The sequence below is a fragment of the Petromyzon marinus genome, chromosome 17 (assembly GCF_048934315.1).
Source record: "Petromyzon marinus isolate PM22_M1 ecotype Great Lakes invasive population chromosome 17, UKy_Petmar_22M1.pri1.0, whole genome shotgun sequence".
Lineage (NCBI taxonomy): Eukaryota > Metazoa > Chordata > Hyperoartia > Petromyzontiformes > Petromyzontidae > Petromyzon > Petromyzon marinus.
Genome location: NC_133683.1, coordinates 15,994,846 through 16,019,768, shown reverse-complemented (window position 1 = coordinate 16,019,768; position 24,923 = coordinate 15,994,846). Strand labels below are relative to the sequence as shown.

Sequence of the window (24,923 nt, the reverse complement as noted above, 5' to 3'; positions counted from 1 at the left end):
AGGCGGGCCCTGGTAGAGCCGGCCCCTCGCCCTCTGACCCCTTCACGTGTGTGAGGCCTAGGTTAGACCCCGGCTCCGGGTCGGTCACTCGCAAGATGAAGACAAGGTTCAGCACCGTGGATGTGCGGGCCGTGGTGAGCGAGCTGCGGCGCAGGTGAGGGGTTCCCGAGAGGGGTACGAGAGGGGTCCGCGTGCGAGGGCATCCCCTGTGAGGGATATCTGGGACTGAGAACCGCTCCGCCCTGCGTTGCCTAGATTCCCCGCCGTCCCGGCGCGGCCTCTGTCGGCCGAGAGCCTAGGCCGATGCTCTGGGCACTGTGGCGCGGTCTCGGTGTCCCTCCGCGTCTCCGTGTCGCTATGTACGTGTCAATGGCTCTGTCACGGTGTGTCTGTGTCTGTTTTAAATGTCTGAGTGTCTCATAGTATGCGTATGTGTGTCTCCGTCTCATTTTGTCGGTCTCTGTGTCTCGGTGTCTGAGTGAGTGTTTCGGTGTCAAAGTGTCTCCGTGTCTCTGTGTCCTAATTGTCTCTGCCTTTCATTGTCTTTGTGTCTCTACGTCTCAGTGTCTCTGTGTCTTCCTCTATAATATTTCTCTGTGTCTAAGTGTCCTCTTGCTGTGTCTTGTGTCTTGCAGCCTGCTGGGGATGCGCGTGAACAACGTCTACGATGTGGACACTCGGACATACTTGGTCCGACTGCAACGGTGCGCGATCCGGGGTCCTGTGGGTGTGTGGTGTTGTAGTGTCGTGGCTGTGTGTTGTTGTGGCCGAGTAGTGTTGTGATTATGTGGTTATTGTGACTGTGTGTTGTTGTGCCTGTGTAGTGTTGTGATTATGTGGTTATTGTGGCTGTGTAGTGTTGTGGCCGAGTAGTGTTGTGATTCTGTGGTGTTGCGGCTGTGTGTTGTTGTGCCTGTGTAGTGTTGTGATTATGTGGTTATTGTGGCTGTGTAGTGTTGTGATTATTGTGGCTGTGCGGTGTTGTGGCCGTGTAGTGTTGTGATTATGTGGTTATTGTGGCTGTGTAGTGTTGTGATTGTGGTATTGTGGCTGTGTGGTGTTGTGGCTGTGTAGTGTTGCGGCTGGGTAGTATTGTGATTCTGTGGTTTTGCCGCTGTGTGGTGTTGTGGCTGGGTAGTGATTATTGTGGCTGTGTGGTGTTGTAGCTGAGTAGTATTGTGATTGTGGTATTGTGGCTGTGTGGTGTTGTGATTATGTGGTTATTGTGACTGTGTGTTGTTGTGCCTGAGTAGTGTTGTGATTATGTGGTTATTGTGTCTGTGTAGTGTTGTGGCTGAGTAGTATTGTGATTCTGTGGTATTGTGGCTGTGTGGTGTTGTGGCCGAGTAGTGTTGTGATTGTGGTTATTGTGGCTGTGTGGTGTTGTGGCTGTGTAGTGTTGTGATTATGTGGTTATTGTGGCTGTGTGGTGTTGTGGCTGAGTAGTATTGTGATTATGTGGTTATTGTGGTTGTGTGGTGTTGTGGCTGGGTAGCGTTGTGATTATGTATCATTGTGGCTGCGTGGTGTTGTGGCTGGGTAGTTTTGTGATTATGTAGTTATTGTCGTTGTGCGGTGCTGTGGCTAGGCGGTGCTGTGGCTGGGCGGTGTAGTGGCTGTGAGGTGTTGTGGCTGGGTATTGCTGTGTCTGTGTACTATTGTGGCTGCGTACTATTGTGGCTGCGTGGTGTTGTGGCTAAGTATTGCTGTGTCTGTGTAGTATTGTGGCTGCGTGTTGTTGTGGCTGGGTATTGCTGTAACTGTGTAGTGTCTTTGACTCGGTGGTGTTGTGGCTGAGTAGTAGCGTCGTGACTTTCTGACGGTGTGACCCTGCGGTGTTGTGGCCACGTGTGTACAGGCCTGACGCCAAGGCTGTGCTTCTCATCGAGTCTGGCACGCGGCTTCACACCACCGAGTTTGAGTGGCCCAAGAACAACATGCCCTCCGGCTTCTCCATGAAGGTGCCCATGGGGGCCCCACTGCCCCGTCTCCCTCCTCTCCTCCTGTGTGCGGTGTGTCGTGTTTATGTGTGGTGCGTGGTAGTCTTTCGCGGTGTGGTGTTTGATGTGCCGTGCGTGGGGTGCTTTCTACTGCGCGTGGTGTGTTGCGTGTGTATGGTGCTGTATTTGTTGCGCGTAGCATGTGTTTTTTAAACGTCCAGTGTGGCGTGATGTGTGCTACGCTCAGTGCCGTAAGCATCTCAAGTCGCGGCGCCTCGTGAGCGTAGAGCAGCTGGGCACGGACCGCGTCGTCGACCTCCAGTTCGGCTCCAACGAGGCGGCGTACCACCTCATCGTGGAGCTCTACGACCGGGTGAGGGGCCAGCACCCACCCACCCATTCGCCCACCTCCTTTGTGTGTCTCTGTGTCCCTCCGTGTGCCTCTACATATGTCTGTGTGTCACCGTGTACCTTCGCGTGAAACTATTTTTGTCACTGTGTGTCATTGCGTACCTCTGTGTGTCACACTGTGTACTCCGTGTGTCACTGTGTCTCAATGTGTATTTGTGTATCGCTGTGTGCCGTCGTGTATTACCATGTGTCACTGTATATGTCCTTGTGCTAATGTACCTTTACGTGTCACAGTTTCACGGTGTGTCATGTGTCACTGTGTCACTATGTGTCACTATCACCACGTGTCACTATGTGCTTTTGTGTGTCACTGTCACTTTGTGTCTTTGTGTGCCCTCCATGTGCTCTCCGAGTGTGCTTCTTAAGCCTGTCGGAATCTATAATGTCCAGATGTTCTATTGCTAATGGTATTGCTGCTGCTGATGCTCGTCTTTTTGTGTTGTTGCTGCTGTTGTGGCTGCCAGGGCAATGTTGTGCTGACGGACCACGAGTTCACCATCCTGAACCTGCTGCGGTTCCGCACGGACGAGTCGATGGACGTGAAGCTGGCCGTGCGCGAGCGCTACCCTCGCGACGCCGCCGCACTCGCGGTGCAAGCACCGCTCTCCATGGAGCGGTGAGTCCCAGCGTGCGTGGGGTGTGTGGGCACCTTGTGCACATGTGCATTCCCACCCGTGTGTATACGCGCGCCGGTGGTCACGTGCGTAATGTTATAATAATTAGTTTTTGATGGAGTGCCCGTTAGGCTGTGGTTATTGTTGTTGTGTTTGTGTTGTTGTCATGATGGTTGTTTTATTTTCAGGCTGACGGAGATCCTCGAAGCGGCATCGAAGGGCGACCAACTGAAGCGGGTGTTGAACCCCCACATGAGTAAGTCTGCGGCCACCGGTCATGCTCGTGCGTGTGATGCTGGGTTTTGAGGATGTATCTGAAAGCAGCAGGGTGCCTCGCCCACAGTTTATCAGGTTGCAACACACACACAACCAAACACATGTACAGCCCGTGACAGCACCTGTGCACCTCCATTATTTCATCTGCAATGCCTAATGTGCATTACCAATCTGAGTGCACATGTTTATAGAACATGTGTGTGTTTATGTGTTTGTGGCAAATATCTGTACTAGTCCTGGGCCTTCTCTAGGTCGACTCGGCCTTGAATGAGTGCCCGGTGCGGTGTGTGAATATCAGCACCGGGGAGACAAATTCAGCCGGGCATGTGCCGTGTTGGCCGATTAAGGCTAGAGGGGGGATCTTTGTCTTTATATTTGTACGCGTGTGTGCGTGTGCTGTTGATAGCGCCTGGTCCTGCGGTCATTGAGCACTGCCTCCTGCAGGCCGGCCTCCCCGAGGGGGCCAAGCTGGGCCAAGGGTTCGATCTCACGCGAGGTGAGGTCCCCTCTCCCTCCTCACATCCCCTCTCCCATCCATCACATCTCTCACATCTTCTCCCCATCTCACATCCCCCCTCCTCCCATCCCGCACATCTCCCCCTCTCCCATCTCCCACATCCCCTTTCTACTCTGTGCGTGCATCTTATGCGAGCTCATGCATGTGTGTTTATGTGTTCGTGTCTGTGTGCCTGTGTGTGACTACACACACACAGATCTGCCCAAGGTCCTGCAGGCAGTCGCCCTGTCGGAGGAGTTCATGGAGAGAGCCAGCGACTTTCAGGGAAAGGTGCGGAGCGTGCTTGAAGGGGCGACTCCACACAGCTCGTCCCTACGTAGTCGTTCGGGCGGTGACCTCGCTCGTGACGCTCATCCCCTGCTGTGCAGGACGCCACTTGCTGACGCCCATGAGTGGCGCTTGCTGATCAAACATTTGGGGGGGGGGTGGGGGGGGGAAATTATTTCGAAGTGTTTCCACCATCACGTGTGGCAATATCGTGTGGTGGAGTTAAGCGACCTGAACGTTTGGGGTTAGAGTTAGAATTCATTAGCGTTCTTTGCGTTTCTGCACCATTCCTGTCGTTAGTGCCCTGAGCGCCGCTCTCGTCATCAGCAACGTTACCGACGTTCAATTCATTAGCGTCGATCGTCCCGTTCGAGTCAATAGCATTGTCTTTCGAGTCTATCATTGTTATCGTCATTAGCATCGTTAGCTGCGTTAGCGTCATTAGCACCGTTCTCGTCGCTAGCGATTTTATCGCCGCTTTCCATCTCCTCCCAGGGCTACATCATCCAGAAGCGAGAGAAGAAACCGAGCGTCGACGCAACGCAGCAGCCCGAGGAGCTGCTCACGTGCGTAAGAGCGGGCGGTGGAGCGTGGGGCAGAGTGGTGGAGAGCACGGGAGAATATGGGAGAGTGCGGGGGAGTGTGTGCGGAGGGATATCCAAGAGCGTTGTAGGGTGTGGGATAGTGGGTGGGAGACTGGGAGAGTGAGTGGTTGATAGTGGTGGAGAATGAGTCAGAGACCGGGGAAGTGAGTGGGAGAGTGGTGGAGACTTAGTGGGGGAGCGTGAAAAAGTGAGAGAGTGGAAGGGAAGTTGGAGAATGTGAGAGTGAGAGCTTTCCTTGGCTTCCCTTTGTCTGTGTATATTGAAATGGGGATATGTGTGTGGGTGCGCACTTTTCCCTGTGTGCATGTGTGCATGCACATGTGTCTGTGCGCATGTATGCTGGGTTTCCCATTGGTCGACTCAACTTTAAACTGGTACATGATGTGGTGTGTTAATATCGGTTCTGGGGAGACAGAAGTGGCTGGGCGTGCTGTTGGCCATAGGTGCTCGCTAACAGTACTTGTCCCAACAGTCCGTTGAGGCCACAACGTAGAATCTCTGTGCATGTGTGTGACACATGCACATGTGTATTGTGTGTGTGCTCGTGTTTACAGGTATGAGGAGTTCCACCCATTCCTGTTTGCGCAGCACTCACGTGGGCCCTACCTGGAGATGGACAGCTTTGATAAGGTGCGCACACAGACCACGGCCCCACCACGGCCCCACTATGGCCCCACCATGACCCCACCATGACCCCACCACGGCCCCAACACAACCCCAACACAACCCCGTCTCTCTATTGACTTTAAAAAGTATCTCCATCAGGGCCTCTACAAGCCCCTCAATTCCAAAACCAGATGATCGAAGATACGGCTGCCAGATTCCCTCATCAGTATCCGTCCACGAGACCATGGCGCACCCACACTCCAATCCCCCTCCTCTGGCTCCCAATCAAATTATGTTATCTGCTAAGATCCTTCATGGACTCAGCTCTGTCTACCACTCTTATCTCACTCTACTGCTTTCCATGCACTCTCCTACCTCTCTGCTCTCATTGCACTCTATAACCCCTCCACGCTCTATCCTTCATTTCCCCATTCATCTCACTCTACTCTCCTCCATGTCCCCTCTACGCCTTGCATCCGAAGCTCCAGTAAAATGTCTTAAACAGGACGTCACTCGTTTATCCGTTGCTGCCTTCGATGTGTGAGAATCCCTGCCTTTGCACGGTCGATTCACCTCCCCATTCAGGTCAAGACTCAAGATCTCCTCCCTCTTCTCTCCCGATGACCGTTTCTCTCTGTCCCATTATCTGATGTAAAAACAGACAGAAGCCCTCTCCCTCCCCATGCCTTCCTCTCCCATAACCGCCACTTCACCAGGGCGGCACAGCGGTTACACTTGTGCCTCACAGAAAGAAGGACCTGGGTTCGATTCTCTACTCAGATGCCTTTATCAATGGAGTTTGTATGTTATTGATCAAACCTTCCAATGCAGGACCCTCATGAAAAATTGATTTTGGACTCAGTATGGCTTTCCTGGGAAAATACGTAACGATTATTTTACCTTCATTGCGGTTACCTTTATACTCTATACATTCCCATTATGTTTATTGTGTGTGACTCTTTAACGAGGTGTCTGAAAACGAGATCCCGTCGTCGTGAATGTTGTGTGTGTATGTGTTTCAGGCCGTGGATGAGTATTTCTCCAAGATGGAAGGACAGAAGATCGACATAAAGGCACTGCATCAGGTCTGGGCGTGCATGCGTGCGCGTGTGTGTGTGTTTAGTGTATACTCTGTGTGTTCTGTGTATATAGATGTCTGTGTGTGTAGAGCATGTGTATGTGTTGAGATGGGCATGTGTGGATTGTGTGTGCGTGTGGAGTGTCTGTGTGTGTTAAGATAAGTGTGCGTGTGGAGAGTACGGCACTGTTGGCACAGTCGAGGGCACAGCTGGTGCATCTCTGCCATTCATCTGAGTCAACCCATGGCACCTGGGTCTGTCCCGATCCCTGTCAGCGAGCCTTCGACACTTCACTTGGCCTCAAAGTGCACCTAGCCTGGCACAAGCGCTGTGGTAACGTCACCGTCACTTAGTGGTGTAGTTATATTGGCGGGTATTGGAGTGTGTGTGTGTAGCGTGTGTGTGTATAGAGCGTGTGTGTGTGTGTAGCGTGTGTGTGTGTGTGTGTAGAGTGTTTTTGTGTTGTGCGCACGTTTGTGAAGCATATGTGTGTGAAGCGTGTGTGTGGAGTGTGTGTATAGCATGTGTGTGTGTGTGTATAGAGTGTATGTGTGTAGCGTGTGTGTGTGTAGAGTGTATGTTGTGCGTGCGTATGTGAAGCATGTGTGTGTGTGTAGAGCGTGTGTGTAGAGTGTTAGTGTGTGTGTAGCGTGTGTGTGTGTAGCATGCGTGTGTGTGTGTAGCGTGTGTGTGTGTGTAGCGTGTGTGTGTGTAGCGTGTGTGCAAGCTGTCCCGTGTGTCTCACAGGAGAAGCAGGCACTCAAGAAGCTGGATAACGTGCGCAAGGACCACACGAGGCGGCTGGACGCCCTGCAGCAGGCGCAGGTGAGCTCACGCCGGGGCACTAACACCGCCATAGGGGGGCGCGGGGGGCGCAGATAGGCCTCTCGTGCCCCGCCTATAGCCATTCGGCTACAGCGTCTGCATCGCCCACAGTCTTTACGTGACGTCACGGAGTAGGGTGGCCACCCACCGCCCCCCCACCGCGTGCGAAACGCCAGCACCAATGCGCACCTCCACATACCCGTGCCTCTACGTAGCCGTGCGTACGTGCGTGCGAGTGCAGGAGGAGGACCGGCGCAAGGCGGAGCTGATCGAGGTGAACCTGCTGGTGGTGGAGCGCGCCATCACGGTGGTGCGCAGTGCCCTGGCCAACCAGCTGGACTGGGCCGAGATCGGCGCGCTGGTGCGCGAGGCCAGCGAGCAGGGCGACCCTGTGGCCTGCGCCATCAAGGCCCTGAAGCTCAACACCAACCACATCACCATGGCGCTCAGGTGGGGCGGCACGCGGCAAATTCACGATGAAGGTTTTTGGGTTAGATTGAGTAAGTATAAATGTGTCGTAACCCTCCACCGCCCGGCACAGCCAATTGGTAAGGGATTTGTTACGTAAACAAAACGCGCCAATTAGTTACTACTTCAGCCCACCGGTGTGTTAGAGAGTAAATCCAGAATAGTCCTGGCAAATCGCCGAAAGATGCTGGATGTAATTACCAGCGAAACGTCGCACTTAAATTGTAAATGTTGTGGATTTACTCTCCAACACACCGGTGGGCTGAGGTAGTAACTAATGGGCGCGTTTTGTTTACGTGACAAATCCCTTAATGATTGGCTGTGTCAGGTGGTGGAGGGTCGACACATTCATACTTACGCAATGTAACCCAAAAGCCTTGATTATGAATAATATTGGTCACGAAAGCCTACGTGTTAAACAGAACACAAACACTGCGTGTAGCAGACCTGGGGGCAATTGCAATTAACTGTGTGATTTATAACTCATTAATTACAATCACAATATTATCTTAATTTCAGCCAACAATGCTTCTGTAATTATGATTATAATTGCCCCCAGGTCTGGTGCGCACATGGATACAGTGGTGGTGATGGTGTTATTGGTGTATATAATGGTGCTATCATCGGTGCATGTGTAGTGTTGTGGATTCGGGAGACGTCGGAGTCGGTTCTTGGAGGCAACACGATTTATTTAACCACCTCGCTCGGCAGTACAGTCCCAGTACACTCAGGGTTACTGTCCTCCTACAGCTACTGTCTGGGGAGGTACTGCCTCTGGGCTAACGTGCCCTAACACAGGGCTACACTCAGGGTCCTCCGGCTATGGGTGCCTAGGGGGAGGCTATTCTAACTCGCCCTAGCCAGGGTGCGAGTTCCGACCACTGACCCACTGGGCCCTTACAAGGACGTCGGGCCCAGGGGGTTCCCAGGGTCTCACCGCTGAGCCGCACAGAGTCCCGGCCCTGATAAGGACAGCAGGGCGAGGGGTCTCAGGGTCCTAGCTGGCCTTCGGCTTCGGTCTTCAACTGGTCCAGATCGGCTGGGGAGGTCCCCTTTTATGCCCCTTGCCCATCGAGGGGTGGGGCTGTGTGGGATCCCAGAACCCCCGCAGCCCCCCCCCCCCCCCCCCCACATGTGGTAGTGTTAACGGTGAATGGGATGGTGGTGTTATTGGTACATGTGGTGGTAACGGTGGTGTTATTGGTGCATGTGGCATTGGCGGTGATACAGTAACCCGTACACTGGGGCTGGTGGTGAGGACGGCTCAGACGGTGAGGCCGGCGATGGTGAGGCCGTAAAAGCGACAAAGCAGCAGCACAAGCGGCAGAAGCCTCAACAGGGACGCCCGGCGCTCATAGACATCGACCTGAGTCTGTCCGCCTACGCAAACTCCAAGAGGTGCTCTCCCATTTCCCCTCTCTGCTCCCCTTCCCAACTCCCCCTCTCTGCTCCCCCTCTCTGCTCCCATTCACAGCTCCCTCTCCCTGCTCCCCCTCTTAATCACCTTGCCCTGCTCCTCCTCCTCTCACTCCCTCTCTCTCTGTGTGTTCGTGTAGTGTTAATTGTGTGTGTGACATGGTGCTGTGTGTGTGTGAGTGGTGCTAATTGTGCGCGTGTGGTGCTAATTGTGCATGTATAGGGGTGTTGTGGGAAGGTGACACACAGCCACACCTTGGTGGCTACAACCACGTCCGCTATAGCCCCGCCCTCAGTGGTGTATGGGTATAAAGGGCGGGGAGCCAGAGAGCTCGGGGCAGAGTGTTGGGGTAAGCCAAGAGTGAAGAACCAGTGCAGAAGGAATGCCGGCTAGATAGACCCTGGGACTTCCCTGACCGCTGTCCTTTTAAGGGCCGGCAGGGTAAGCCGGTGGTGCGGCCCCAGAGCCTCAGAGCCGGAGCCCTTTTAAGGGTCGGTCTGGTTGGTGGGGTGCTGTGATCTGTGCTTGACCAGGGCCAGATCAGATAGCCTCCTCTAGCGCCTGTAGCTGGAGGAACTGGGAGCACAGGAATTAGGCTAGATAGCCTAGGGGGTGTCCCAGCGTGTATACGGGTGAAGGGGCCGTTACCCCTTCCAGTGTAACCCTTGTTAAGTTAAATCAACAGTACTGCCTCTACTCCACCGTCTCCGTGTCCCGTGAACCCACTACACATGTGGTGCTAAGTGTATGGCATGGTGCTGTGTGTGTGGCGTGGTGCTGTGTGTGTGTGGTGCTAATTGTGCGTGTGGTGCTGCGTGTGTGGCATGGTGCTGTGTGTGTGTGTGGTGCTAATTGTGCGCGTGTGGTGCTAATTGTGCTTGTGGTGCTAAGTGTATGGCATGGTGCTGTGTGTGGCGCTAATTGTGCGTGTGACGCTACGCGTGTGTTTGGTGCTGCGTGTGTGTGCGGTGCCGTGTGTAGGTATTACGATCACAAGAGACACGCCGCCAAGAAGGAGCAGAAAACCATTGAGGCATCAGAAAAGGTAGAAATGTGCGTGTCAGGTGCGTGTGTCACATGCCAGATGTGTGTGCCACATGTTCATGTGCTGAGCGTATCAGCAGCTGCCTTGTTGCCAGGTGTGATACTGACGAGGTGTGACACCGACTAGGTGTGACACCGACGAAGTGGTGTGTTATAAAGACATGAGACTGACGAGGTGGCTTGTTGACGAGGTGTGCCACAGGCATTCAAGTCTGCCGAGAAGAAGACGCGACAGACTCTCAAGGAGGTGCAAGTCGTGAGCTCCATCCAGAAGGCGCGCAAGGTCTACTGGTATGACCCCTCAACCCTGACCCCTTCAACCCTGACCCCTTCAACCCTGAACCCAACACACCACTTGACCCGCAATCTCAAAGCCAAGCGGAAGTTAACCGCTCTCCTCAATGCCAGAGTGTTCCTGACCTCCGTATCGATGAAGCGACGACTCCACTGCATGACGCTGGGCTTTGCTGTGACCCCCTCGGCGCGGCAGTGATGGGTGGCGCCGTGCCGCGTGCGTGCGAGCAGGTTCGAGAAGTTCCTCTGGTTCATCAGCTCGGAGAACTTCCTGGTGATCGCCGGCCGCGACCAGCAGCAGAACGAGATGATCGTCAAGCGCTACCTGCGAGCAGGTGAGCTCACCTGTGTGTGTGAGAGGGCGTGAGTGTGTCTTGGGGTAGTGTGGGCAGCGGCGGCACAGTGGTTAACCCATTGCACTCTAAACCCATGCGAACCAAGTTCGATTACAGCTCACGACCAATTACAGTGGTGAATATTTGAACTGGTTCTGGCCTTCCCTAAAGTCGACTCGGCCGAGAGTGGTGCTAGCCACACCATCCCCTCGTGTGCCTTGCCGGCCTTCATAGGTGCTCGCTAACAGCACTCGCCCCAACAGCCTGTGTAGGCTGTGGGGGATCTTAGTCTTTGCCGTACGTCTGTGTGTGTACTGGTGTATGTATGTGTGCACTGTCATTGACATAGTGATATGTGTGTATTTACGTGTGTATGTTTATTTATTTGCGTGTATATTTGTATTGTGTAAATTGGTAAGTGTGTGTGTATTCTATGTGTGTGTATACTAGTGTCTTGTGTATATTGTGTACGTGTGTGTTTGCTGCCGTTGACAGGAGATCTTTACGTTCACGCTGATCTGCACGGAGCCACGAGCTGCGTCATCAAAAACCCCACAGGTGCGACTGCCACTCTGAACCACTCACAGGGATCCCTGCACCTAGCCTGGCGCGGGTTACGTCCCACTGGAAACACAAAACACGTTCCAACCACCAAACTAGAGGTTGTACCCTTTCTGGCAATGAAACAGGAGGTGTTAAGATGTTTAAACACCAAACTGAAACCCTTCGCAAGGAATCAAGTCTGCATTAACCACATGTACCTGTGGTGAACATGCAAAAAAAAAACTTGCTCTGATACTGTATGCATACAATTAGTGACTGCAGGAATTCATATTCTATGCTTCTTTCGGTAAAGTCACGTAGATAGAAAAATAATAATAAAATAATAAAAATGAAAATAAACTGAATAAAAAATAAAAAAAATATCGCGACGTTTTGAACGCAACACAAGCAATCGTCATCAGGATGATATTTTAATTATTTCTTATTCACTTTATTTTTGATTTAAAGCTTTCGTGACTGCAGTGATTCATATTCTTGGTTCTTTCGGTAAAGTCACGTTGAAGGGAAACAATAAAATAATAATATATATATAATTATGACTGCTTTTTCTATCTACGTGAATTTACCGAAAGAACCATTGAATACTATATGTATTATTTGAAATTGATTGGTCCACACCTGAGACAACTTCTTTAGAACCTAGTCTCAATAACAGTGTTAGACCAGAGGACGCCAAAAGGCGAACGCCACTATCAGGACATTGAGAGCTCGGGGTGAGCAGCTACATCATGGGACCTCCCTTGCCAGTATCAAAATATAAGAATATGTTTCACCCTTTCTGGCAATAAAACAGTTGTGTTAAGATGTTAAAATACCAAACAGAAACCTTTTTCAAGGACTCAGGTCTGCATTAACTCTGTTCACCATGATGAGGACCCCTTCATAATCACGCTGCACCTATTATGATGACGCCCCCCCCCCCCCCCGTGATGACCCCCACCAGGAGAGGCGGTGCCCCCCCGCACGCTCACGGAGGCTGGCACGATGGCCGTGTGCTACAGCGCCGCGTGGGATGCCCGCGTGGTCACCAGCGCCTGGTGGGTGCATCACCACCAGGTCACCAAGACAGCGCCCTCCGGGGAGTACCTCACCACGGGCAGCTTCATGGTCCGCGGTGAGTGCCACGCAGCGGGCGGCGTGATGCAGGTGTGTGTGGGGGGGCGCGCAGGTTTAGGGGGGCACGCACGTGTGATTGGGGCACGCAGGTGTGGTGTGATTGGGGCAGGCAGGTGTGGTGTGATTGGGGCACGCAGGTGTGGTGTGATTGGGGCACGCAGGTGTGGTGTGATTGGGTCACGCAGGTGTGGTGTGATTGGGGCACGCAGGTGTGGTGTGATTGGGGCACGCAGGTGTGGTGTGATTGGGGCACGCAGGTGTGGTGTGATTGGGGCACGCAGGTGTGGTGTGATTGGGGCACGCAGGTGTGGTGTGATTGGGGCACGCAGGTGTGGTGTGATTGGGGCACGCAGGTATGGTGTGATTGGGGCACGCAGGTGTGGTGTGATTGGGGCACGCAGGTGTGGTGTGATTGGGGCACGCAGGTGTGGTGTGATTGGGGCACGCAGGTGTGGTGTGATTGGGGCACGCAGGTGTGGTGTGATTGGGGCACGCAGGTGTGATAGTGGCTGTGCTTGGCTGGGCCCTTCACCACCAGATGTCCCCGTTGCCCACCCAAGTTGATGCTCTTTAGCGGTATGTCGCTGTTACGGTGCCCCCCCCCCCACCCCGCACTCAACAGCTCAAATGGGCCCCCCACAATCCAAGAGCAGCTAGAGCCAGGATTGGCAGTAATATACAGGTACGGTGAAACACCGGTGTTATACCATACAGGTGTTAGAGCTGAACATGTGTAGTGCCGTACAGGTGTGGTGACACGCGGGTGTCACTCTTGCAACCTCAGGTCACTCATGCCAAATGAGACTCCTGTCCTGCTCTCTCGAGTTGTCACCTGGTTACACGAAATAAACCTGAAGAAAATACTTTGTTCTGGAGAATTGCCATGACAATGCAGGTGTGGTACCGTACTGGTGTGACGTATGAATATGGCGACACGCGGGTGTGGCGATGTACAGGTTTGGTGCCATGTGTTTATTGCGTGCAGTACACTACGGCTGCGTTATCCGGTTGCGAGTGTTGCTCTGAAAGCACCTGGTCATGGGTATTAACGCGTGCAAGCGTGCTGGCGTGTCTGTGTGTGTGTGCGTGCGTGCATGTGCTCGCGTGCATGTGCGTGCGTGCGGGCGTGCGGGCATGCGTGTGTGCGTGTCTTTGCTGGCGCAGGTAAGAAGAACTACCTGCCTCCTTCTTACCTCATGATGGGGTTTGGATTCCTGTTCAAGGTGTGTGTCTTGAGTCCGTCGCCACGTTTACTTGGGCGGCAGGGTGGGGGCGCAGTGGTAACACTCTTGCCTCACAGCAAGAACGGCCTGGGTTCGATTCCCGACTTGGGTGCCTTCCTGTGTGGAGTTTGTATGTTCTCCCTCCCCCTGTTTTGCATGATTTTCCTCTGGGTTCCCCAGTATCTTCCCATTGCAACAACAACAAAACCATTTAAAACATCCCAGTGCTGAAAAATTACTTGCAAATTACTGATGAGGGATCACACACAGTAACGTCACCCTCCTACTGCAAAAAAACTTAGCAGGGCCCGCCTGAAAAAGAGTCTTGAGACTCAGTGAGGCTCTCCTGGGTAAACAAGCGTAGTAATAATAATAATAATAACAAATTGCACCCACAAGTTGTTCTTAGCCCAATCGTGGTGACTCGGGCTGCTGGTGTCTGTGTGCCTCGCCTAGGTCGACTCAACCTTAAATACTTGTGTGTGTGTATATATATTTACTTTCCCGCGTGTGTGTGTGTGTGTTCGCTCGTGTTGATCAGGTGGACGAGTCTTGTGTCGCTCGTCACAAGGGGGAGCGAAAGGTCAGAGTTCAGGACGAGGACCTGGAGTCGGAGGCGAGGGAAGCGGGGCGACTCATGGAGGAGGCGTCCGTCGACCTGGGTAGGTCACAGAGTGCGACCCCTGTTTGACCCCACAGGCTGGTGGAGTGGTGGTGCCCAGCTGGGTCAGGAGGTCAGAGCGCTGGGCTGGCAACGCTGAGAATCCTGGGTTTGATTACCGGTATCGTTTCAAGTGAGCTGCTGATCTCTGGCTGGTTGCCAAGGACTGTAAAAAAAAAATCGCTTACAATTTGGATGTGCGCTTAATTCGCCTAAATTCCAGCTCTGCCAGTACATGAGTACGACTGGTGGAGTATGAACCATGAAAATGTGCTGCCTACATCTCGTCATTCATCCCAAAAAGACCAATGCTTACCAGCGTCATGGTCCAAATATTGGCCGAATTAATTTTACATAGTTGGTGGGGATAACACATAGCAATCACTTGACTGGCAGACTTATGTCCGCTTGCAGACCAGGTGCTGAGTCACCTTGTGCCACATAGAAACAGCTGCCACTGGGGGTGCCCTTCATCGGGGTCAAGTAAATTAACGTTGACATTGTTGAGGACGACCGCAGCCCATGGCACCCGGCTCTAGTTGCCGCGGTAATGCACGTGCGAGCATTTGTCAGCCTGAGGCCTACGACCCGCTCTCCCACAGAGGAGGTACCCTCTGATGGGGAGGTGGAGGAGGCGGCGGGGGACAGGGAGGGAGGAGGCCTCCCTGCCACCCAATCAGAAGACGCCGTCTCGGCCACCCCCTCCGCTCAGGGTGGCCCCCCACCCCCCAAAGAGGAAGACAGCCAATCGGAGGGCTCGCAAGAGGAGGAGGAGGAGAGGGTGCAGCCAGGCAGCGGGGACTCCGATGGCGGAGGCGATAGTGGCGGGGAGATGGATTTCCCCGACACGAACATCGACCTGTCTCACCTGTCTCAGCCGTCTCACCTACACATGCACAGGTGAGGGCATCGCTCCACCTTCCCCCTCCTCTCCCCCCATCCCCTCATTCGCTCGCACTGGGCGCCAGCGGCTGTGTGTGGCGCGTGATGCCTATCGTGTGTCTCCCGTGTTTCCCCCGCAGGCCCGGCATGGCAGCTGGGTCCGACAGAGTGCCAGCGAGCACATCACAAGCCTCGGAGATGCAGGGAGACGCACAGGTACTGCATGTGGAGACGCACGGACACGCACGGACACGCACAGACACGCACAGAGACACACTGACACACAGTAGTAAAAGCCACGGGTAACGAACACAGACACACACAGAGACACACTGACACACATTAGTAAAGGCCACGGGTAACGAACACAGACACACACATGGTAACTCTGCATCTTTAATCGTGATGAACTGTCAACTTGGATCCTAATAATTCATTGATCTGTGAACCGTAACTTGCCCCAATCACTCTTTCCCCTCTCCGAATGCCGCGTTTCTCTCCAGAGAGATGAGAAATCACGGAAACATCTCTCTGCCAAGGAGCGCAGGTCAGTCCACACTTAACTTGCAAACCCGGGGAGGCTGAAACTGGGATTAGAACCCAGGATCTCAGCAGTGCCTGCTCCGCGCTTCTGACCTTCTCATAACTGCAGCCGCATGACCTCACTGCCACCCTACCTACCCTGCCCCAACCCTCCCACCCCACCTACCCTGCCCTCCCACCCCTCCACCACCCCTTGTGACTCCAGGGACCTTAAGAAGCAGAAGAAGCATCCAGGGGCTCAGACAGGGCTCGCCTGCAGCTCAACCCTGCAGGATATCGAAACGCCCTTTTCGGACCCCGCGGACCCCTCGGACCACGCGGACCACGCGGACCCCTCTGCTGCTGGATCCCAGGCCGAGGCGGAGAGGGTGATCAGAGAGGGCGAGAAGCTGGGAGGGGTGGCCCAGCCTGCCCACAAACGTGGCCAGAAGGTGAGGGGCTCACCTGCTGTGTTCTCACTCTCCTGCTGCCTCCTGCTTCCCCTACTGCCTCCTGCTTCCCCCTGCTACCTCCTGCTTCCCCCTGCTGCCTTCCGCTTCCCCCTGCTACCTCCTGCTTCCCCCTGCTACCTCCTGCTTCCCCCTGCTACCTCCTGCTTCCCCCTGCTACCTCCTGCTTCCCCCTGCTACCTCATACTTCCCCCTGCTACCTCCTGCTTCCCCTTGCTACCTCCTGCTTCCCCCTGCTACCTCCTTCTTCCCCCTGCTACCCCCTGCTGCCTCCTGCTTCCCCCTACTGCCTCCTACTGCGTCCTGCTTCCTCCTGTTTCCTCTTGCTACCTCCTACTGTGTCCTAACTCTCCTGCCTGAGTTTAATTCCCAGCCATGGCTACCATCAGTGGCATGTGATATAAGAAACCCATGCTGGATCCCCTCTAGGTTAACCTTAAATGAGTACCTGGTACAGTGTGTAAACATGGGCACTGGGGAGATAAAGGCGGCCGGATGTAGTGTTGGCCCAGAGCACTCCTTTGTATGCCAGGCTCGCATTCATAGATGCTCGGAAATAGCAGTAGCCCCAACAGCCTGTGAAAATATACCTGGGAGATCTTCATCTTTGTGTTTGCGTGTGTTGGGTGCGAGCAGGGCAAGTTAAAGAAGATTCGGGAGAAGTACGCGGACCAGGATGAGGAAGAGCGGAAGCTGAGGATGGAGCTGCTCGGGGTGAGGCCTTGCCCTGCTACTTATCTCACATGGAGGCGTGTGTGTCGCCTAGCCGTACGCGCGTCACGTGACCAGGCGACCTGTCACGTGACCAGGCAACCTGTCACGTGCTCACGCGACCTGTCACGTGACCAGGCGACCTGTCACGTGACCACGCGACCTGTCACGTGCTCACGCGACCTGTCACGTGACCACGCGACCTGTCACGTGACCACGCGACCTGTCACGTGACCACGCGACCTGTCACGTGACCACGCGACCTGTCACGTGACCAGGCGACCTGTCAGGTACTCGTGTGCCTGTCACGTGCTCGTGTTCCTGTCACGTGCTCGTGTTCCTATCACGTGCTCGTGTTCTTGTCACGTGCTCGTGTCCTGTCACGTGCTCGTGTCCTGTCACGTGCTCGTGTCCTGTCACGTGCTCGTGTTCCTGTCACATGCTCGTGTCCTGTCACGTGCTCGTGTTCCTGTCACGTGCTCGTGTCCTGTCACATGACCTTGTGTGCTTTTCATGTGTTGGCAGTCGGAGGGGAAGCCAAAGGAACCCAAACACAAAAAAGGCAAGGGGAAGAAGGATGAGCACGTGAAACATAAGCCCGCGCCACGCCCAATCAACATCCAGCCTCGGGGTCCAGTGACCCCCGTGGAGCAGGCTGCCAATCAGCTGAGAGACGTGACGGTCTCCTCTGAGCAGCAGGGGGGCGACGCGGAGGACAAGGTGAGAGTGGCGGCGTGAGTGCGGAATCGCGGTCTCGCCACAGGATTTCTGCACCGGGTGGGGGGAGGTCCCCCACGTGTCTCTGATTTTCTGCGTCGCGTCTCAAACTTGTACCCGTCGTGTCGCCACGCAGGACCCGGACGAGGGAGAAACAGAGCAGGCCGCAGTCGAGGTAAGTGGGGCGGGGGGGGGGGGGGCAGGGGGGGCCCTGTCTGCAGCTGGTCACGTGGGATGCCACTTGCAACCGCCCCTGCCTTTGTGTGATTGGAGTGGTATGTTGGGTGAGCTGACAGGGATGTTGGCGATGATGTGATGATAACATGTGGATATTTGCCGTAATTTGGTCATCAAGCGGTGCTGATGTGACAGTGATGCGGTTATTAATTGACCGGTGATGTGACAAATACGTCGGGGGTGATGTGACGGTGATGTGACGGTGATGTGACGGTGATGTGATGTCTAGGACGCGGAGGCTGTGCTGGACTCTTTGACTGGGCAGCCGGATGCTGACGACCTCCTCCTGTTTGCAATCCCGACCTGCGCCCCCTATACAGCCATGACCAACTACAAGTACCATACGCCCACACAAACAAACAAAGATCCTCCCTATAGCCTTAACAATTGTTGGGGCAAGTGCTGTTAGCCTATGAAGGCCGGAATGGCACACGAGGGGGTGGGTGGCCAGCAACCACGCCCGGCCGCCTTTGTCTCCCTAGTGGCAATGTTTACGCACCACACCAGGTACTCATTTGACTCTGAGTCGACCTAGTGGAGGCCCAGGACCGGTTCAGATAATCATCACTGGTATGGGCAGTGAGCGGGAGTTGAACTCGGGTCGCCAGGTTCGTAGCACAGCGCGCTAATCGCTACACTACCACAACATGGGACCCTTCTTACCAGTAAGAATAGGCTTTACCCTTTCTTGGCAACAAAACAGGTGGTGTTAAGATGTTCAAACACCAAACAGAAACCTTTTTCAATGAATCATGTCTGCATTAACCACACGTACTTGTGGAGAACATGATACTATATGCATTGTCTTTGAAACTGATTGGTCTACACCAGAGACACCTTTCTTTAGGGCCTAGTCTCAACCAGTGTTAGGCCAGAGAAAGCCAAAAGGCGAAAAGCTGTCCGCCACACTACCGCTCCCCACACACAGGCACAGGCACACATGGGCATGTGCACACATGGGTAAACACGCACAAATAACTGCACAGGTATATGCAGAGATACGCACATACACACGGCTACACAGATGTACATACACATGCAGGCTTGCACACACACACACACACAAATAGGCATGTGCATACACTGACAAAAAAGACAAAGATCCCCCCTATAGCCTTAACAGACTGTAGGGGCAAGTTCTGTTAGCGAGCACCTATGAAGGCCATAACGGTACACGAGGGGGTGGGTGGCCAGCACCACGCCCGACCGCCTTTGTCTCCCCAGTGACGATGTTTACACATCCCATCTGGTACTAATTTAAGGCTGAGCAGACATAGGAGATGACCAGGACCGCTTCAGATTATTGTCACTGGTGTTGGCCGTGAGCGGGAGTTGAACTCGGGTCGCCAGGTTCGTAGCACAGCGCGCTAATCGCTACACTACCACAACATGGGACCCTTCTTACCAGTAAGAATAGGCTTTACCCTTTCTTGGCAACAAAACAGGTGGTGTTAAGATGTTCAAACACCAAACAGAAACCTTTTTCAATGAATCATGTCTGCATTAACCACACGTACTTGTGGAGAACATGATACTATATGCATTGTCTTTGAAACTGATTGGTCTACACCAGAGACACCTTTCTTTAGGGCCTAGTCTCAACCAGTGTTAGGCCAGAGAAAGCCAAAAGGCGAAAAGCTGTCCGCCACACTACCGCTCCCCACACACAGGCACAGGCACACATGGGCATGTGCACACATGGGTAAACACGCACAAATAACTGCACAGGTATATGCAGAGATACGCACATACACACGGCTACACAGATGTACATACACATGCAGGCTTGCACACACACACACACAAATAGGCATGTGCATACACTGACAAAAAAGACAAAGATCCCCCCTATAGCCTTAACAGACTGTAGGGGCAAGTTCTGTTAGCGAGCACCTATGAAGGCCATAACGGTACACGAGGGGGTGGGTGGCCAGCACCACGCCCGACCGCCTTTGTCTCCCCAGTGACGATGTTTACACACTGCACCAGGTACTCATTTCAGGCTCAGTCGACCTAGGGGAGGCCCAGGACCAGTTCAGATAATCGTCACTGGTGTTGGCTGTGAGCGGGAATCGAAAACAGATCGCCAGGTTTATAGCGCAGCGTGCTAACCGCGACACTACCGCTCCCCACGCATACACTGACACACACACACACACTCGTACATACATGTACGCATGCACAGACGTGGTGAGGTGGACCTGCCCTGAGGCTGTACGCTCTGCCACCAGGTTCAAGGTGAAGCTTACTCCTGGGGCCCAGAAGAAAGGCAAAGGTGCGTCCTGACAGCCGCCACTGTGTGTGTGTGTGCTTGTGTGTGTGTGTGCGCTTGTGTGTGTGTGTGCGCTTGTGTGTGTGTGCGCGTTTGTGTGTGTGTGCGCGCTTGTGTGTGTGTGCGCGCTTGTGTGTGTGTGCGCTTGTGTGTGTGTGTGCTTGTGTGTGTGTGTGTGTGCGCTTGTGTGTGTGTGTGCGCTTGTGTGTGTGTGCGCGCTTGTGTGTGTGTGCGCGCTTGTGTGTGTGTGCGCGCTTGTGTGTGTGTGCGCGCTTGTGTGTGTGTGCGCGCTTGTGTGTGTGTGCGCTTGTGTGTGTGTGTGCTTGTGTGTGTGTGTGTGCTTGTGTGTGTGTGTGTGCTTGTGTGTGTGTGTGCACTTGTGTGTGTGTGTGTGCGCGCTTGTGTGTGTGTGTGCGCTTGTGTGTGTGTGCGCTTGTGTGTGTGTGCGCTTGTGTGTGTGTGCGCTTGTGTGTGTGTGTGCGCATATGTGTGTGTGTGTGCGCGTATGTGTGTGCTTGTTGTGTGTGTGCGCGCGCTTGTGTGTGTGTGTGTGGTCACGAACAGCACTTGTCCCAACAATCTGTTAAGGCTCTACCGGTGGTCTTGATGTATGTGAGGAGCGATGGCACAGTGGTTAGCAAACAGCTCTAAGAACTCAGCAACTTGAATTGGAATCCCACTCATGACAACATTCGTAACAAACCTAAACTGGTCATGAGACTCCCTTAGGTTAACTCATCCTTAAATGAGCACCTAGTGCAGTTTGTTAGCATCGGCATTGGGGAGACAAAGGCGGCCAGGCGTCGTGTTGGCCACCCACGCTCTCGTGTGCCGTGCCGGCCTTCATAGGTGCTCGGTAACCAGCACTTGCCCCACAGTCTGCGTAGGCTACACCGAGGGTCTTTGTAGCGGTGTGTGCTTTTAGTGTGTGGTGGTGTGTACGGCCGGTGGTGGTGGCGCGTGCCGTTGTTTGGATAAGTACCGTTGCTTGGGTGTGCGCCGTAGTTTGGCTGTGCGCCGTTGTTTGGCTGTGTGCCGTTGCGTGCTTTCTTACTGCGCTCCCGTGTGGCCGAACATCCACGTTTGTGCGTCGCAGCTGCCAAGACGGCCCTGCACAGCTTCCTCCACGCGCGCGACACCACGGCGCGGGAGAAGGATCTCTTCAAGAGCGTCAAGGCGAGTCAGAGAGAGAGCGAGTGGGGGCAGCAGGGGAGGAGGGCAAATGATCCTGATGACGACAGGGGCGGCACGGGAGAGGGGGTGGGCAGCGACTCGAGCTCGGAGACACCGGCCGAACGTGACCTCGACGTTCAAACAACCATGGCCTCCACAGCTTGCTCAGACGAACCCTGCTCCTAGCCAAGTTTTCCTCCTGGGTCGACTGCCCCTGATCTGGCTGAAGCTGTGTGGGACACACAAACTCGTACACACACGACAAAGACCCCCTGTATAGCCCTTCAGACTATTGGGTCAAGTGCTGTTAGCGAGCACCTATGAAGGCCGGCACGGCACACAAGGAGGTGGGTGGCCAGTACCACGCCCGACCGCCGTTGTCTGCCCAGTGGCGATATTTTTACACACCGCACCAGGGACTCATTTGAGGCTGAGTCAACCTATGGGAGGCCTAGGATCGGTTGAGATAATCGTCACGGGTGTTGGCCGTGAGCGGGAATCAAACTCGGGTCGCCGCTTTCGTAGCGCAGCTTAGCGCTAACACGCATACACATACCCTGCAGTCGCTACGGGTGCTCATTCCTGCAACTACGCGGGGTGTTAAATGTCAAACTCAATGGCAAAAACATCAAATACCGAATCAAATCGCACATCCACAATGACACAATTGTTCCAGGTCCAGCAGAGAGGGGACAGAGAGGACGGATCGATGAGCCGAGTGCCGAGAATTTTGGCTATGTCCTCCCCCACCCCGGTAGGATACGGACCTGTCCAGGAACGTTCCGGGCAAGGTGAAGGTCTCCGCTCCGAACCTGCAGGCCACCAAGCGCAAGTGATTCCAGCTCCTGGGCACCACCACCACCGCCGACGGCCAACACCTCGCACCCTCGCCTGCGCTCACGGCCTGCGCCACATGCCTGGCCACATGGCCAATACCTTGCTACTGGTGTGAGATCAAATTTGACCGAATAAAATATTAAACACGGGGTTTGAACCCTGGGGATACACATTCTATTATAGCGATATGATTCCACTGTGGAAACAATAGCCGGTCAACACCTGGAAGACACATGGTCCTCCTGGCGGTCTGTCCGGGGCAGTGACCTGGAAAATATTTCCGCACCGCCAGCACACCACATCCAGTATATACCTGTCCCTTACGATTACCCCGACTACCACTGTTCACATGCCACCCACTCCAGCCTACCTGCTAACTGGAATATATTCAGTGAGAAATTAAAAATCTCTTCCGATGCCTGCCCGATACCCGTTGGCCGTGTGGCCGATACCTGGCGGATGGCGCGGAATTTCATCGCTGGAGCTGTAGCCTGGAACGAAGATGCTCTGGGAAAAACACCGTCCGTTGCAGCCAGTCGTAGTTGAGGGTACGACTGTTTACACTCAAGACACGGGCATCGAGTCGTGTGTGCGAGGAGCAATTACGATTAACGCAGATTTATAATTCGCGCATTTGGTATTCGTGTCCCTGTCAGTGCATTGCTGTCACGAAGGGAAGGTGCTATGTTCCAGAGGGATATGGTTCTGCCAGTAGGGAGCGTTGATTGATGTGCGTAACCCGGATGGAGTAATTTGCGGTTTAATTTTTTTACACACCATTACGCCGGCACACAATGGCCTAACATCCACTGTGAAACAAACTGCATATTTATACAGATGTACGCACGACGTAGTAATAACCAGGACGGCCTGCCGGATTCGAACTGCCTACCTGACATGGCTGGGCCACGTCACCAGGCTGCATGTGAACGTGGAGCGGTGGTCCAGCGGTTTGCGCACCGCGGTACAAACACGGTGAGGGCAGTTCCGATTCCGAGACGCGGGTGACATCGGTCGCGGGTGACATCCAGTCCTCTCCGCCCTTCACCAATCCGCGCTGCCAGCGTGAAGTATGGTCGTAATAGCACGCTGACCGACACTGCGTGAGGAGAAGAGGCTTTCAGCCGTTGGTGGATAGAGAATGGCTGGGAATCATGCTTGTATGCGAATGTGGCATTCCGGCTAGACAGCAGCAAACTCAGCGGCACCAACCAGGTCGAAACAACGAGACGGGGGGAGGGTGGGGGGGAAACGAGATCAACGGGAATGGTTTGCGGGACCCGGAATCGTGACAATCCAGTCACGTTGCTGGGGGTGGGGGGCATCGGGGCAGGCCTGGCTCCAGCTGCTCTCGGATTCGGGGGGGGGTCAACTTTGGTGGGGCGCAGGGACGATTAGTGGCACAGGGCCCATTCCAGGGCCCATCCAAGGGCCCACCATCAAGCCGGCCCTGCTCCGGTTTTTGGGTAAATCGTTACGTGGCCATTAGCCATGCGCAGTCACATCTGGATATAAGCACATCCCCCGTGGGAGCAAATCCAGCTGCCTATATCCCATATGGTGTGCTTGTATCAGAAGTTCCCTCCTTCCCCCCTACCAGTTTCATATAATGATGTGTTGCTTGTATTATAATAACTGTGCTTACATCATCCAATCCAAGCGTCCCAATATAAAAATAAAAACATGACTGCTATTACAGATTCTCTCACCACCGTGAGTTTATATCATCGTCTTTAGTCACCATCCACTCTTCCCTGATCGCGATCCACCACATCCATCCATCTCGCCCTCCCTCCTGCTACCACATTTGTGATAGCCATGTCGCTTCTGAAAAAGAGCTATTTAGCTTAGTTTACCTAACCTGGTAAAATAAAAAATACAATTGGTTAGTTTAGACCAGGAGTGGTTCTTAACCTGGGGGTGCACGCTGCACCCCGTGGGGGTTCGAGATGCCCTTTCTGGGGCTGCGAGACATGGGCAGATTTTTTTTGAGAAGGTAAATCATCACTTTGTTTTCATCAAACCCCAGGTGTGTATGAACATTGTAGATGTTTTAACGCTTGAGAACCAAAGGGGGGTGTAAGCAAGGCTGCAGTAAAAGGTTAAGCCACCGATTTAGACCGATCGTCTCGTCTCATCCACACATTGTGTTCAACCACCACCATCCTAACATCGCAAGGTTTTTTGGGTTAGTTCGCGTAAATATGTTAAACCCGCCACCACCCGACACAGCCAATTAGTAAGGTTTGTCACGTAAATAGAACATGCCAATTCGCTACTAGCACAGCAGACCGGTGTGAACAAATGTGGATTTGCTGTCCAACATGTTCTGTTTACGTGAAAAAACTTTCTAATTGGCTCTGTCGGGTGGTGGTGGCGGCGGGTTTAACGACACATTTATTTTTACGCGAACCAACCCAAAAAAACGTGTATTACGCTCCACCATCCTGCAGGTCACACACCACTTCTCCAACCTGCCTCTTCCTCCCTTGCCACTGCTCCACTGTGGAATTCCCTCCCGTCGTCGCTTCCCCCAAGCTCTTACACCGATAATAACACCCCTCTGTTTACTTCTCGGATAGCGCTGTGTGTTGCTGGCCGCTTTACCTTCGTACCTGTGCTCAGCAATTGTATCCAAAACATACCCAACGCACTGTACCACGACAGAACTGTGATTAAGCTGCATCAGATGTGAGGGGGTATGCCCAGCTTCTACTGAGTTTAGACAGGTCAAGGTAGGACGACTGATAGCAGCAACAGCGGCAGTATTCCGCGTTCCCGTGCTCCACTCTGCCCGGCTCCACTCTGCCCGGCTCCACTCTGCTTCCTCGTGCTCCACT

At 53.9% G+C, this 24,923-nt stretch overlaps 1 protein-coding gene across 1 annotated transcript; it reads left to right on the top strand.

Annotated features, from left to right (window-relative positions):
• Nucleotides 1-23,781, top strand: NEMF (nuclear export mediator factor). Its single transcript, XM_032955976.2, has 32 exons — nucleotides 1-154; nucleotides 636-704; nucleotides 1,859-1,961; nucleotides 2,188-2,313; nucleotides 2,816-2,967; nucleotides 3,154-3,221; nucleotides 3,648-3,737; nucleotides 3,955-4,028; nucleotides 4,521-4,591; nucleotides 5,185-5,260; nucleotides 6,259-6,321; nucleotides 7,063-7,140; nucleotides 7,382-7,590; nucleotides 8,839-9,006; nucleotides 10,007-10,070; nucleotides 10,272-10,360; nucleotides 10,595-10,698; nucleotides 11,194-11,256; nucleotides 12,206-12,376; nucleotides 13,543-13,601; nucleotides 14,143-14,263; nucleotides 14,865-15,162; nucleotides 15,285-15,360; nucleotides 15,648-15,691; nucleotides 15,893-16,118; nucleotides 16,773-16,850; nucleotides 17,373-17,567; nucleotides 17,701-17,739; nucleotides 18,031-18,137; nucleotides 20,033-20,076; nucleotides 21,170-21,249; nucleotides 22,005-23,781. Exons 1-32 carry the CDS (start codon nucleotides 96-98, stop codon nucleotides 22,080-22,082), a joined length of 3,342 nt encoding a protein of 1,113 aa, XP_032811867.2. The 5' UTR covers nucleotides 1-95; the 3' UTR covers nucleotides 22,083-23,781.
• The last annotated feature ends 1,142 nt before the right edge of the window (nucleotides 23,782-24,923 follow it).